Source organism: Rhinolophus sinicus, chromosome 15 (genome assembly GCF_057876585.1).
Source record: "Rhinolophus sinicus isolate RSI-liver-muscle chromosome 15, RSI-T2T, whole genome shotgun sequence".
Taxonomy (NCBI): domain Eukaryota; kingdom Metazoa; phylum Chordata; class Mammalia; order Chiroptera; family Rhinolophidae; genus Rhinolophus; species Rhinolophus sinicus.
The window spans coordinates 24,303,657-24,318,774 of NC_142515.1; the positions used below are offsets into that span (position 1 = coordinate 24,303,657).

Consider the following 15,118-nt stretch of genomic DNA (forward strand, 5'->3'; position numbering starts at 1 on the left):
AGGGCTACCCATATCTCACCACCACTCAGAGGTATGCTTTGAGGAGAAAGGAGTGGAAACAGTGCTTTCGTAGAGGCAAGTTCTGGTGGTGTGGTGGGAGGGAGCGAGCACTGACTAGAGCAGCAGCAGTGTATTCGTCAGGAAACATTTAGTGGGAGTGGGCAGGCACGTGGGACTCTGCAGCAGACCCAGCAGGACCATGTCACAAGGTGCTGCCTCTGCACCGCCATGCCTAGGCCTCCCTGGGACACCAAGAGAACTCACACTGCAAGCCTTTCCCATAGCAGCCACTCCTCAGGTCCAGGATCAGGGAAGCTGACAGGGAGAGACTCGCTATCTGTAACAGCCTCCTCCAATCCTAGGAACCACCATGACTCACTTTAACCAGGGACCTTCCTACAGCCTCTCAGTGGAGATCAAGAAAAGATCACCTGGGCCGGACCGGTGGCTCAGGTGGTTGGAGCTCCGTGCTCCTAACACCGCCGAGGTTGCCGGTTTGATTCCCACATGGGCCAGTGAGCTGTGCACTCTATAGTTGAGATTGTGAACAATAGCTCTCCCTGGAGCTGGACTGCTGTGAGCAGCCGGAGGTTGGTGTGATCTGCCGTGGGCTGCCATGTGTTGCTGTGAGCTGCCATCGGCTGCTGTGTGCTGCCGTGTGCTGCCATGAGTGGCCAGTGGCTGGCAGCCAGCGTGAGTGGCCGGCAGCCGGCGAGAGCTGCCGTGAGCTGCTGTGAGCGGCCAACCGACGACTGGCGACTGACTGCCTCAGCTGGGGGTGCGCAAGGCTCGTAATACCAGCATGGGTCAGGGAGCTGTGTTCTACACAACTAGACTGAGAAACAACGGCTTGAACCAGAGTGGGAGGGAGGAGGGAGATGGAAGAAAAGGAGGGGGAAATTAAAAAACAAAAGACTGTCTCCAAATATGACTGAGCTGAATAAAATCTTTACAATTTGATAGGAGGGGTGACAGGTTGAGCATTGAAACCTGTTTTTAGCTGGGCATCATCCTTTACAAATTCAAACCTTAGCGAGATTCAGTGAAGATCAATGAGTTGTCATTATATTGACTTCAGTCGGAGAATATTGGCAATTTTATGAGCTATTTGGGCTTATGGTATTGTATTAGTTTCTGTTGTTGCTGTAACAAATTACCACAAATCTGTGGCCTTAAACAACACAAGTTTATTATCTTACAGCTCTGGAGGTCAGAAGTTCAAAATCAGTCTCAGGGGCCAAAGTCAAGGTGTCAGGAGGGTCGGTTCCTTCTGGAGGCTCTAGGGGAGAATCTGTTTCCTTTCCTCTTTCAGCTTCTACAAGCTGCATGCATTCCTTGGCTGTGGCCCCTTCCTCTGTCTTCAAAGCCAGCAGCACAGCATCATCAAATGTCTCTGTTCCTCATCACACCGTCTCATTCTAACTCTGACCCACCTGACTCTCATAAAGATTCTTGGGATTACATTAGGCCCACCTGGTAATCTCATTGCAATATCCTTAATCACATCGACAAAGTCCCTTTTGCCATGTAAAGTACATCCTCACAGGTTTAGAGGATTGGGACATGGACATCTTTGGGGACCATCTTAGCTACCAAAGGTTTGAAGTCACATGACATTTTTGAGGCCAGTTGTCTTTGAGAATGGAAACATGACCCAGTCTAGATTACACTGGTGATTCTGGAGCAAAGGGTGGCAAACTGTTTCTGTAAAAGTTCAGATAGTAAATATTTTAGGCTTCACAGGCCTTTCAGTGTGCCACAACTTCTCAATTCTGCCATTGCAACACAAAAATAGGCATAGATAATACAGAAACAAGTGAGCACGGATGTTCTAATAAAACTTTATTTACAAAACAGATAAGAGGCCAGATTTGGCCCTTGAACCATACTCCTACTCCAAGTCCAGCTAAAACAGAAAGATTATGGTCAATCGTTAACATTGAAGTCAAGCATGCAGAGAAATTTAACCTTTTGATGGAGGAAAATGAAAAGCTAGCCAAAGTATAATTGGTTTACAGATTGGAACTAATAAGTGCATCAGCCAGGCAGATATTTATGGGAATAGGAGGTGTCTTTACGATGCTAGAATGCAAACCCCAAACCCTGACAAACCAGATCACAATTTAGCAGCACACGAGTGCTAACTAACAAAGGAGCCAGCAGGCCAGGGTGTTAGCACCAAGTATGGGGAGAGACATCGGTGTCCAGAGGTACATAGGACAACTTGACAAATGCTACAGATGGACACCAACAACGTTTCCCAGAGAGGAACAAGTGTCTCTGGGCTTAAGTAGCAGGTAAATGTCCCAAAGTCTCCTGCTCTGACAGAGCCGTCATTCACTGTGGAAGCTCAGGAAGAGAACAAGTGGATCTGAAATCAGTGACAGTGGTGCTCGGGGAAAATAGCCAAATGGCTATCACAGCAGGGACCAATGTGACTATCCAAGAGGTTACCAATATGGCAATTACAGGCTTGACTGTTGAAGAAAGCAGCTCTGCATTATTAGTCTATTTTTTTAATTTAATAAGAACCAACTAGTCTTAAGAAATTTTTATTTTCTTCCTGAAACTCTTATTTTTATGCTTATTTTACCAAAAAGAAATACTTCCTTACACAAATTCCTTTGTTTTTTCTACTTCTTTCCTAAGTAGTTGTTTTTTACACTGTAACAGTTAAATTCTACAACATAACTAATGACTTGCACATGAAGTAAAAAGGAACATTATGAAAATGGAGTGCTTCTTACAGCGAGTTCTTTTACGTATTTTTACAATCTTTTACTGGGTATCTTCAAACAGTATGAAGCCTTTTAAAAAACAGTTTAGTGTCCAATCTATGTAGAAGACTAAATCCATGGTTATAGTTGAATATGGTCTTTGCTAACTAAATCTAATTTGCAGAAGTTTAGAGATTTAATTGTCAATGTTTGTGTAATATTGTTTGCTAGTTTTAAATAAAGTCACGATCAGTGTGCATTTGTGATTAAATGTCTGCTGATTCTATTACCTAACTGGAACAGATTTCTTCAAAGGGTGCTTTGAAAGGAACTTATACAAAACTAGCCTGCTTGTTTGTATATTTGGCGACTGGTAGCCGTGGGTGGATATATTTGAGAAAAAAACGATACCGGAAGCAGCAATACCTATGCCATCGGGCCAGGTTAGATGTGATGAGAACCCAAAAGGTGGCAAAAGTGGTGGGGGTAAGGAAATAAAACTGCAAGGGCCTGGTGGATGATGTGGTCTGGAAAAGGAAAAGTGAAGAATAACGCCCAAGTTGTCATTTGGTGGGACGGAGTAGACAATGAGGTTACCACTTGAGATAGAAAGTACGGGGGGGAAAAAATCTCTTATTTTGAGTGGAGGGAGTTGAAAGAGCTCTCAAAGTAGAGTGAGTTGAGTTTCAGATGCTTGAAGGACATCCAGGTGATAATACCCACAGGCAGTTGAATATATCTCAAAATTGGAGGAGATGAAGGGGCTAGGAATGAGAATCATATGGGTAGAAGCTGAAACCACAAGAGTGCATGAAATCAGTTACGGAGAAACTACAGAGGGAGTGTGAGGGAGGGGTCAAAGACAAAAGCATAGGGTCAAAGCATAAGTCAAAGACAAAAGCATCTTAATGCTTCAAGGACTGGCAAAAAAGGGGACCTCAGGGAGGAAAGTGGGAAAGAGTAATCATGTTATAAATGGTCCATGGTGGGGGCTGGGTTATCCAGGGCCTGGGATAACGAAAGATTCGTAGTGGGCGGAGTCATCACCAAAGTGTTGGATCCAGGTTGGCTCTGGTTCCCACAACATTCACTGCGTGGCTTCATCATTGAAGTAAGAAGGACTCATGTTTTGACTTTGGATCTCATCTAACCTTTCTCAGGCTGGTGCTTATCTGAAAAATAAGGACCTTTAACTGGATTATCTTCAAGGGCTCTATCTGTTAGGTGAGTCAGGAGACAGAAACCATAGGTTATTTTAACAGAGGACAATATAAAGAATTGTTCGATAGGCCCAAGGATAAGATAGCAGCCACCGCAAGAAGCGACTGTCCCCGTGAGCACCGCAGGAACAAAAGGGAAGAAGTTGATATCACTAAAGCAGAAACCCAGACTTCTGAGAAGGGTCTGCTCAGCTGCTGCTGGCGTTTCTGAGGGGTACTGGTTCTGGGAATACTGGAGAAACTCTAGCTGAAAGCAGTGTGGCTACTTGTATGAATTGACATTGCAGAAAGACATTGTCAGAGTGATGCTGATGGGAACCGAGCACGTAGGAGGAAACACGTTCCTTCCTCATCCAGCCTTGTGGTTACTTACACCCTTCTACTAGGCATTTTCAATCCTTGAGCATATTACTCAGCAAAAATGGTAAATAAATAAAAATCTTTTATAATTGTGTCACTGAAATGGACGTAAGGAATATGCTGAACCAAAAATAATGTGACACCAAAAACTTGGGTGACTTCTGAAACCTGGAGACCTTGAACTCTCATTTTGTTGACAATACAGGATGCCAAGGCAAGAGAGAAAGCCAAGGTCTGCCAAGATGAAAACTAGAACGGAAGACCCTCTGATAAACCTGAGTAAAAGGGCCATGCCTGCAGTATACATACAAAGGAGGAATAAACCCCACCATGCAGGATGAGTCAACAAAGCAACATGTCTGTCTCCGAACTGATGCTAGGTCAAGGGGGAGGACTTGTCCTTGAAACTCTGTAAAAGCACAAGCTGGCTCTTGCACTGGACTGTGGTCTGAAGTCACACTACGTGGTTTGAGGCTCCTTCGAGGAGAATTTAATTCAAAGAAGTTCTGGGAAATGCCCCCAGGTGACAGGCAGACGCTTTTAGGATTTCTCTTAGGATAGCTGAGCTTTCAACTCAAGCCTCAAAGAATGTTTACAGAAAAAATGCTAAGGTGAGTGAGCAGCTTATTGTAAAAATTCACAAGGAAATAAAACATCACGAGTAAGAACCAGCAGAAACGTCACACTGAAACCTCAATAGTAACCAAGGAACTATAAATTAAAACCTCACTGAGGTACCAATTCACACTCATCAGACTGACAAAATGTTTGAAATTGGCATTGCCAGCTTGGCATTACCGAGTGTACGCATGTAAACATGTGATACCCCCCATCCCTACATTATACCCTAAGAAAGTCTTGCATGTGTATCTCAGGAATTATAGACCAGAATGTTCACAGCAGTATTGTTCATAATAGGAAAAACAACAACAACCCTAGAAATGATCCTACTGCTGACCAACATCAAAGAGGCTAAATGGAGGCGTATTCATACACTGCCATTCTCAGAGCAGTGAGAATGACCCAGCCTCACCACGTGCATCAACATGGATGACTCTCAAAAATGATACTAAACAAAAGTCATAGACAAATACATGCAGTACGAGTCAAGCCATTTACGTAAGTTTGAGAAAAGGTACACATTGTTTAAGGATACATACGAAGTGGTAAAACTAAAATGAAAAGCAAGGGGATAATTATCATGAAATTCAGGATAGTGATGTCTCTGGGGGGTGGGTAGCAAGGAGGTAGGACCGAAGTGGGATCATCCGGGTTTCTCTGATGCCGCTGATAATATTCATTTTCTTAACCTGGGTAGTGGGTACATGGGTGCTTAAAGAAGGTTGTGATCCTTCTTTAAAATGTACATTTTACACACATTTCTGGACGTATGCTATATTTCACAAAAATAAAATGAAACAAGGAATGACCGCTATACTCCTCTGTAAGCCATGGGACCTGCTGTCACAAAGCTGTGCTGTTCACAGTTTCAATGCCAGCTTCTTTGGCCATAAAATAAAAGGGGCCAGACTTTTTCAGCAGTTCGTCAGGGCTGCCATATTCTACAATCTTCCCGTTGTCTAGGACCATTACCCTGGAACAAGGAAGAAGGAAAGACAAGCCTTAGAAAGCAGCATCTCAAATCTCGGCAGTTACCAGAATTACCGGGACTAAGTTGTGGTGTAGCATTCGTACCAGGCTACACAGCAGTGAGAATGCATGAATCACGGCCGTCCGCACCAATGTGGATGAATTCCGTACGTAATGTCAAACAAAAGAATCAGTAGAATATATGCAGTATGAGTCCGTTGACATAAGCTTATTTTTAAAGATACGCATTGATTACGGGAGCCTATCCTCTCTAAACAGTTTCTAAGATTACTGACGTTACTCCCATTTGGCATGTAATCTGTCAGCGACGGAAGGAACAGAAAACTGTTTATGGGGGAGCAGTTGAGACCCAGTTTAATTGGGAAGGTTTGTGGTCAGTTTCTGCCGCTCCTGGCTTATGTCCCCACCTCCCCATATTCGGTTATAGTTCCACACAGTTTTCCAGTTTACTCTTAACCCTGTTGGTTTTCATTAACTTGATGTATAATTTGGGATAAATTACTTGAAATCTCCCAGCCTCTATTTCTTCATCAGTAAAATGATGGTTAAACCTTCTGCTGTAAGATATCTCACGGCTGAGGCTATTACTGTTGTCAAAGGGTTCATCTGTATCCATCAAGCTCTGCCGCCCCGCTCCCCCACTCACTTGTCGCTGTCCATGATGGTGTGCAGTCTGTGGGCGATGGTGATGGTGGTGCAGTGGGAGAACTCCTTCTGGATGGTTATCTGGATGAGGTGGTCTGTCTCGAGATCTACTGCAGCAGTGGCCTCATCCATGATCAGAATCTTGGATTTCCGAAGCAGAGCCCTGGCCAGGCACAGCAGCTGCCTCTGCCCTATGCTGCAGCCAATGGAAAAGACCGAGCATTAGCCCGAAGGACCAAGGAGCAAGCTGGGGTGGGATGTGGGGACAGTTTTCCTATTCCAGATCAGACGTTGAGAACGTGCATTCGTAAATCCCCCCAGAATGCCTTAGCCTCTTCCACCAGCTATTCACTGTTGCCACGGGCAATATTTGCCAACCTTTCCCAATTAATTAGAAGTCCCACCACAGGCACTTCATTTAAATCTCCATGGTGTGGGCCCCGCTCTACTCAAAGAATGGGGAGGAGCCACGGAACATGCATTTTTAATAAGCACCCAGGTGATTTTCGTGTTTAACCAGTTTGGAAAACACTAGCCCAGGAATAGTGCTTTGCATGTGGCTGCAGTGATATCCCAGTACAATTCCAAAAGGAGACAGATGCCCCCAGTTCACTTAGCAGTATTTGACTTGACACCATCAATATAGGATGACACGGCACCAGAATGCCCCAGTGGTATTTCTTAGTGGCCTTAGCAAATCCGTTTGTTATTTTAATGTGTAATTGTAGTCTCAAGGCTAATTATTTGTTTAAGTCCTTCTGCCTCGATTAGGGATGTAGCTCTCTAATGAACATGATGTCTTGGTGTGAGATGCAATGTATGTGGAACTCGAATATGCTTGTAAAATGCAAATCGCTTTAATTTGCTAAAAGCCGGTAATGAAGGCTGGACCTCTTACTTACATAAAGAAGCTTTGGGAAATGATGTGGAGGAAATATTCAGGAATTCGCTAATTGCTCTTTCCTGCCACGGCCATTAGGGAACAAATTAAACAGAGGGTGGCTAGACCAAAGTTCTGTAGTTCTCTGTAAGAAAATTTCTGCAGGAGATGAGAAGTCACCCAAGATGAACTTCCCCAGTTGTTCTCTGTAAGAACCAAGGCAACTTTAAAACTATTTCCTTAACTTGTACCAAACTCCGGCCTGGTTCAGTTGGGCTTCATACGGTATAACTGGCTGCTGCCAAGGCACCAGTTTGGGTCTAGACTGCTGTCTTTTCCCCCAGGCTGATTGATCTCCTATCTCTGATCACTCATCAGAGAAATTTAAGTTTCAACACCCCAAAACCAGATCTGAAATCACAGCACTGGTGTTTCCCAGCATGGACAGAGAAGGATGGTGTGATTTTTTTTGTTCCTACAAACTGGAAGTGTCAAGCTCCCCCACCCCCACCACATCCTGCCAGAGGGTTCCACGTGTCCCCACATCTGCAGCATTTACTACACAGCATTTATTCTCAGAGGTCCATCTTCTCCATCACTAGGAGGAGGACGGGAGTTGTGTCTGGGTCATATCCCTCTGCATCTCTGGTGCCTGCATGTAGTAGGCACTCAATGCATGTTTGCTGACTGAATGTTTGAATGGTCTATTTCATAAGCCTAGAGTTTTGCCAGTTGCTAGATCCATTGCCAAGAAAAACCAAATATGGTGGCCTTCCATACCAAGGCTTACAAGTAAGTGTTCCCTGGGGCTACATACTGAAGTTACCTGGGTCCCTGATTCAGCTGGTCTGGGGATTTTTAAAAGTTTCTCGAGTAATTCTGTGTGCAGCCTAGTTAAGCATCAATGCTCTAGGCAGTGCTTCTCAAACTGTAATATACATAAAAATCACCTGGGAATCTTACTAAAATGCAGATTCAGGCCAAGAGCCCGAGATTCTGCATTTATAACAAGCTTCCAGGTGAAGCCAGAGCAGCTTGTCCATTAACTGAGTTACTGAGCTTCACCTGCTCGTGGTCCGGGCCCCTACCCACCACTCTGAAGGCGCCGGGACTGGAGCAAGAGCTGGCTCCGAGCAGCGGGCTGTGGCTGAGGGCTGAACTTCCATGTGTGGGGGGAAATACCCAATTGCCATAGGGAAAATGCCAGGTCAACTTATTAACTGACAGGAAAGCACATAGTGAAGGCCAGAAGTGTGAAGTGTCAGCATACATAGAAATGCTTTGGAAAGGTAGAAAGAACTGTGACACCAAGAGGGTCTCTGGGCTAGTCAGAGTGTTTCAGACGCCCACGGACTTCAGAGCCCACATCCCCGTCATCTGCAAGCCCGAGACGTCGCCTCTGAGACCAGAACAGAGATACCCGCAGTGAACCCCGGGGATCCTGTAGAACCCCCCCAGCCAGTTCACACCTCATACCGATGAAATCAGGCGCTCTGGGGTTGGACCAGACACTGGGATTGTTTTCATCCTGATTGCAATAAACAGCTACGTGGAAAACCTCCACAATGCGGGATATGTAAGCTCACATTGTGTAATTGTCTCATGGGGGCACATGTACCCACAAAGGGTTTGAAGAGTTTTGATGCATACATCTGTTCTATCATAGCATCTTCACAACAGGTTCACTTTACACATTAGGAATTAGGCCTAGAGAGTCAAAATTCTACGATGCCAGGCTCCGCCTAGCACAAGGAACAAAGATGTGGCTCCCCTCACCTCCTCTTGCTGCCTGCGGGGGAAGTGGGTTATGAACCATTACCTAAGGTTGTCACCACCCTCTGTCAGTTCGTGTAACAACCCCAGTTGCAGGTTGGCCACAAAGGACTTGAGGTGAGCCAGCTCCAAGGCCTTCCAAATGTCCTCATCTGAGTAGTTGTTGAAAGGGTCTAGATTCATCCTCAGGCTTCCAGAGAACAGGATGGGATCCTGCAAGTCAAGGGAAGAGGGGGCTATTGGGGCTAATGACAGAAAAGGGACCAGCAGTGCTTCATGGCCAGGAGAATGCGAGTAGGACTGGCCTGAGAGCGAAAGCTGCTTAGTGGTCAAGCTTTCGCCAGGTTTCCCAGCTGCAGACTTAGAGCAGCTGCCAGCTGGGGAGCTAAGCACAGGATTAAGAGGAGTTCTTGGTTTGTTTTTCCTTATTTTCATTTTGTTTCTCATTCTGAGATTCCTTTATGAATTTCCAAATTTGCCCCAGCAGCATCTCTTAAGAAGGGAAGAGACATGTCCCACACTCCCAAATGAAAACTCATGGTGTGGAGGTGAAGGGAGCAAGAGCTGTACGGTCACAGGAGAATTTATTATGCCTTTGAAGAGGCCGGAGAGGAAAAACTGAGCAAACACCAGACAAACCCGAACCACCCCCGGAGACTTGGCTGCACTGAGCAGAGGGGGAGTGGTTCTAATAAGGACCCACAAACCCCCAAGAAGCCTCCAGGGCAGTCCTTATTTGTGGGGTCGGGAGGAAACCCAGGGGAAGCCTTTCTTGCTGATGTGCTAAGTATTCGGCTTGCTGCTGGCAGAAACATGCAGCAAATTCCCTCCCCTATCTTTTAACCATCTCAAATGGGGAATGTAAAGCTTAATAGTTTCAAGCCTCAGTGGCACAACTGCTATGTAATGCTGATTGCAAAGGTCTTGAGAACCATGATGGGTTCTAGAAATGCTAAATAATCATCTGCTCTATTTGACTTCTGTTGTGTTGCTGCCACCTACTGGTTACATACTGGCAGTCACACAAGCATAGTTCCCAAAATGCAAAACTTAATTTTTGTAAGTTTGGAAACAATGTGCCTTAAGGAACTATTATAGCTTAGGTACCCTGGGGGGACTGCAGAAATAACACGGCTAATTGAATGCACATGAAGAAGAAAACGCACATGTTTTCTGCAGGACTAGCTGTCCCCCGCTGAGTGTGACACAGTAAGTTCTAGAGCTCACCTGGGGGATGATGGTGAGTTTCTCTCGGAGGTCGTGGAGCCCAATGGAAGCAATATCTACCCCATCAATGGTGATCTGGCCACCAGCAGCCTCTAGGATTCTGAAGAGGCTGTTCGTCAGGGATGACTTCCCAGCGCCTGTCCTGCCCACCACGCCAATCTGTAAAGAATTGCAGGTTAGCTCACCCTGTAATTCTTGGTGGATACCAATTTAGCCTGGGGCAGTCACAATCACAGGTGGAAAGAGACTGCGATAGGCCACTTCATCTCTAAGATGTTAAACTGCCTTTGGTTTTGGTGGGGAATAAACGAGCCCAGACGGCAGAAGAAAATGGTCTTCCCATCCCACCTCCTAAACTGTTGCTTGCTGAGAACTCCAGTGACTGTTGGAAATGGACATATCAGAAGTTGTTACTATCATGATTGGAAATGATAGGTTTTTAAAAGAAATCCTTGGCTAGAAGTGAGGAGAAGGGAAGGCTCAGGCCTGCCATCACGTAAGGACCAGACCCTGAGAAGCTTCCTTATCCAGGCATTTGTGGGGTCCTGCGTCAGATCCCAAGTCCGCTGGAGAACAAGAACAGCATAGGAGGGTGCAGGACTTTGCAGACCAGAAAGAGAACTGTGTCATTCTGGCTGCAGGGAGAACCCCCACACTGCTGTTGTCACCAGTTCCCCTGCAGGCCAGCTGCTTCCTCACTTGCTCTCTACAAGGCCTGGCATTTACAGGAAATGAGCCCTGGTCAGCCTCAGGAGAAGCGATACCAGCAGAGAGGCAGGGCAGGGCTGAGCAGAAAAGCCCTTACAGTCCCCTAAGTCTGTTTGATGCCATGTTGATATCCTGCCCTCTGGTGGTAGCCCTATGTCCCTACACCTCCCCAGCGGAGGACGCGCCCTGCTCCTCTCCGTCCATCTGAGGGATGAAAGCCCAGAGCTCAGTGGCTCAGCACTTCTGTGTCCAACAGTCCTCTGACCACAAGGACTTGCATCCAGGCCTTTCTTCAGCTCCACCTACCTTCTCCGAGCTCCTGATGTCACAAGTGATCCCTTTCAGTACCAGATCCAGCTCAGGCCGGTACCGTACTTGGTAGTTGTTAAACTGGATCTCCCCTTTGCTGGGCCAACCTGCCGGAGGCCTCTTATCAGTCACCCAGGGTGCCTGGCAAGGAAACAGGAGGAGAAGTGCTTTACACGTAGTCAACTCGCTGAACAGACCCCATGGGACTCATGTTGCAGAGCAGGAGGAGGGTAGCCGTGTCCCAGCTGCCTGTGGGCAGCTGCATTGAATAGACTGAACTAGACTAGGACTTCCAGAGGTTCCCACCCTATTCAATGACAGAAACTCTGTCTCACGAGGTTGTTCAGTGGCCCTCCAGAATGAAGCCACCATTAAACCTGGTGCATTCTAAGACCCGACTTCCCCCAAACCATGTCTTATTCTGTTTCAAGAAATCGGGTCCTTTTAGTTAGAGCAAGGGACACTTCAGGAGAACCCTTATAACCGCACGTGTAATCTCTAGACAAGGGGAAGATTCTCTCTCAAGGGGTAAGTTTTTTGTGCCTTATCCCTGGGTTCCTCTAATTCCTCCTTACCTCATTTTCCACGTTTATGTACTCAGTTATTCGCTCAACAGCCACAATGTTGGTCTCGATCTCTGATGTCATCCTCACTAGCCAGTTCAGGGTTTGTGTGATCTACAGTAAAACCAGAAGACTAAAGATCATCTCCGACTCAGAAACCAACGCAACTAATCAAACCACGAGTTCAATCCGGTGCCTACTTTTTACTGCGCACTATGCCGAACTCTATGAGAAAGCAAGGAAAGTACAAGTGACAATCTTCACCTCCTTGAGGGAGGAAATGAGACCAGTGCATCAAATGGCTGGAGACCAACAGTGTTCAACCATGCTGTGCTTATATGCCAGGCAATGTGAGTGTGGGGTAGTCTGGGGCTAAAGCTGGGGTGGGAGAGGCTGCCAGTTGGTGGAATGGGAACAGAACTCTCCTGCCTGTAAGCCTAGTGTTCTTTGTGGAAAGGGTGGTAGGTAGCCTTCTACATACAGGGAAAGCATAAGAAAAGACACAAGGTAGGAAAAGGCCTTCCAAAGAGCTGTCTCTTCTCTCTGCTCTCAGTTAACAACAGCTCGGTTGAGAACCCAGCCCTGAAGGTGGGGCATCCACATGGACCCTTTCTTTCTTTACCCTGATAAACTCTAGCTGCCTTCCTGCCATTACAAAGATGCATCTAACCAAGAGTAAGAGGGTCCTCATGATCTGGGCCTGTCTAGAGCCCAGGGAATCTGTGGCTTACTCACACGCAAGCTTCTTTCAGCCAAAGACTCAAACCAGGGAGTTTTTGTGAGCAAATGTTGTTTAGAGAGGAGAACGCAGGATTGTGGGGACTAAGAGCAACCACTTTGTGTAGGTTGAACCCCAGGAAATTGTGATATTTGAACGTTTTTGTTTCGGTTCAGTCTCATAGCTCTGTATTTGCCCCATCAGCCATAGGTTAATAAGCCTAGAAATGGGGGTACCAAGGGGCCCTGACACAAGGCACTGAGTGATTCCGGTGGACAACAGAGTCTTTCTGGGTACCCACCACGATCGTCGTGGTCCTCTTTAACTGTTACTGAAGACAGCACCATGCAGTGTGTGCTGGTAGCTCTGCAAACCTCCAATATATTCGTTCAGAAAGACACCGTGAGAGGTGGCCAAATGATTCATTCAACGAGTGTCATTTGTTGAACAACGACTGTAGTGCCAGCCACTGTCTTAGGTGCTGAGAAATAAAGTCTAACATTTATTCTCTTGTCATGCTGCGGATGCATTGTAGTTTTATTGGCCTCTGTGTTCTTCACTAGAAAGAACTTTAATGATTCTGTGATCTATGGAAAATGAACCTCCGAGAAGTTACATGTTCAGAAGCCTTTCTGCTTACTGTTATATTATGGAAAAGAAACTAATGTAGTCTCCTTTGACTAGACTCAAACTCAAGCAAAGAGGCAAAGAGACAGGGAACTACTAGATGGAATCATATGCACTTGCTCTCTTCACTCAAGGGCAACAACACGTATGCCCACTTTTCCAGATGACAGTGGTACCTATTTAGAAAGGGTAAGAAGCGTGTCCACGGGTTACACAATGAGTAAGAGACAGAACCAGGGTTTGAACTTCAGTCTCCTGTAGCGCCTCTGAATCTAGAAAGGAATCAAGAGCATGAACTCCAAGGTAGACTCTAGACTTAACTTAAGAATAAGTGCATTCATTTAACCAAACTCCTAACCGTCAGACTCACACTGAGCGCATTGGACAGAACAAAGCCCACGGTGTCCCCACTGATGGTATCTCTGTAAATAACCATCATCAAGGATGAAAAGAAGACAATCAAGTTTCCAACCAGCTCCAGACGAACTGCAAGCCACCTACAGGGCGAGAGAATCAGAGAAAGAGGTGTCATTGAGAGGTATGCACTTCCTTACCTTACCCAGCAACCTACGTATTTATAGAACAGTCTCAGAGGGCTGGATTCGACTATACCATGTGTTCCTGAAGTCTTTTAAGTTGGATTTTAGAAAAGAAATTACATTTTAAAGACACTAGAGGAATTTGCTAAACTAACAGAATCCTATGGTTTAATCTCTCCCAAACTTGCCAAATCATAAGAATCATCTGGGGGCAATTGTCAAACATAAACAAATTCATGCAAAAAACAAAAAACAAAAATCTCTGGACTCTTTGCCCAGGAGATTCTGACTCCGGGGGCTTAGGTTGGGGTTTAGGAACCTGCATTTTTAACAAGTGTTCCAAGTGATTTGTTTCAATTAGGCAGGGGAAATATGCCATAGAAATCCGTATGTAAGGTGAGAATGTAAGCACCGTAGCAAGGTTCAATGGATCCTGTCTGATTTCATGCTTTTAAAAAGGTGAAGATGGAGGGGGAGGGAAGTTAGGTGCAAGTCGATCACAGGAAGACAGGTTGGGGCTTTGTAGAGAACTGAATTGGATCTAGATAGACATTGTTTATAAAAATTGACTTTCCCAAATAAAATGTATTGAAATAAATTTGCACCAATAATTCTAGCATGTGTACAAGTAAATATGATACATATTTACAATGAGGGTCCGATAGGATTGACTTATATGCCTGTATTTTGCTTTGGGAAGTACTAAGAAATACAATATCTTCACAATTCAATTCCTGACCTCTCCAAACCATACTGAGCATCTTTAGCCTGCCCTTAATACCTCAAAACAATGTGGAAGCCACTCAAGAAGTTTCACTTCCTCTGCAAGGATCTTCCTCCTTCAAGGACATACCACTTCTTGTCAGGGTCTAGTGACGATGGAGGAATGAAGAATCTCACCTCACAGGATGTGAGCTCTCCATTTCTGTCATCATTGGCTTTACCTGAAAATTCCCACTCTCCCCCCTCCAACCTCTGCTTTCTTTGCCACCCTACAAAGAGTTGTCCTGCCTGTAGAGAATCGCATATCCATTCTCAGGGAAGCAAACAGAGAACGTCCAGTTCACCCAACACGCGTGCAGCACGTGGGTTACAAAACGCTCACAGATGTCCTTTGATTTGTACCATCAGCCTGAGATGGATTTTATACCAACCATTATGAAAACAAAGAAAATGAGATTTTCCTTAGAGAGGTGAAAGCAACTCACCAGTTTGGTAAAT

General features: G+C 45.6%; 1 protein-coding gene across 1 annotated transcript in view; it reads right to left on the minus strand.

The window, feature by feature from the left end:
• Positions 1-5,392: 5,392 nt before the first annotated feature.
• The window catches only part of ABCC2 (ATP binding cassette subfamily C member 2), a 54,756-nt gene continuing 45,030 nt past the window's right edge, over positions 5,393-15,118 (minus strand). Inside the window, exons 26-32 of the mRNA XM_019724878.3 lie at positions 13,729-13,855; positions 12,026-12,127; positions 11,448-11,591; positions 10,434-10,592; positions 9,253-9,419; positions 6,555-6,749; positions 5,393-5,891 (exon numbers count right to left, since the gene is read on the minus strand). Coding sequence (XP_019580437.3) covers positions 5,762-5,891; positions 6,555-6,749; positions 9,253-9,419; positions 10,434-10,592; positions 11,448-11,591; positions 12,026-12,127; positions 13,729-13,855 — 1,024 coding nt within the window. The 3' untranslated portion in view covers positions 5,393-5,761. The remainder of the gene's footprint in view (positions 5,892-6,554; positions 6,750-9,252; positions 9,420-10,433; positions 10,593-11,447; positions 11,592-12,025; positions 12,128-13,728; positions 13,856-15,118) is intronic.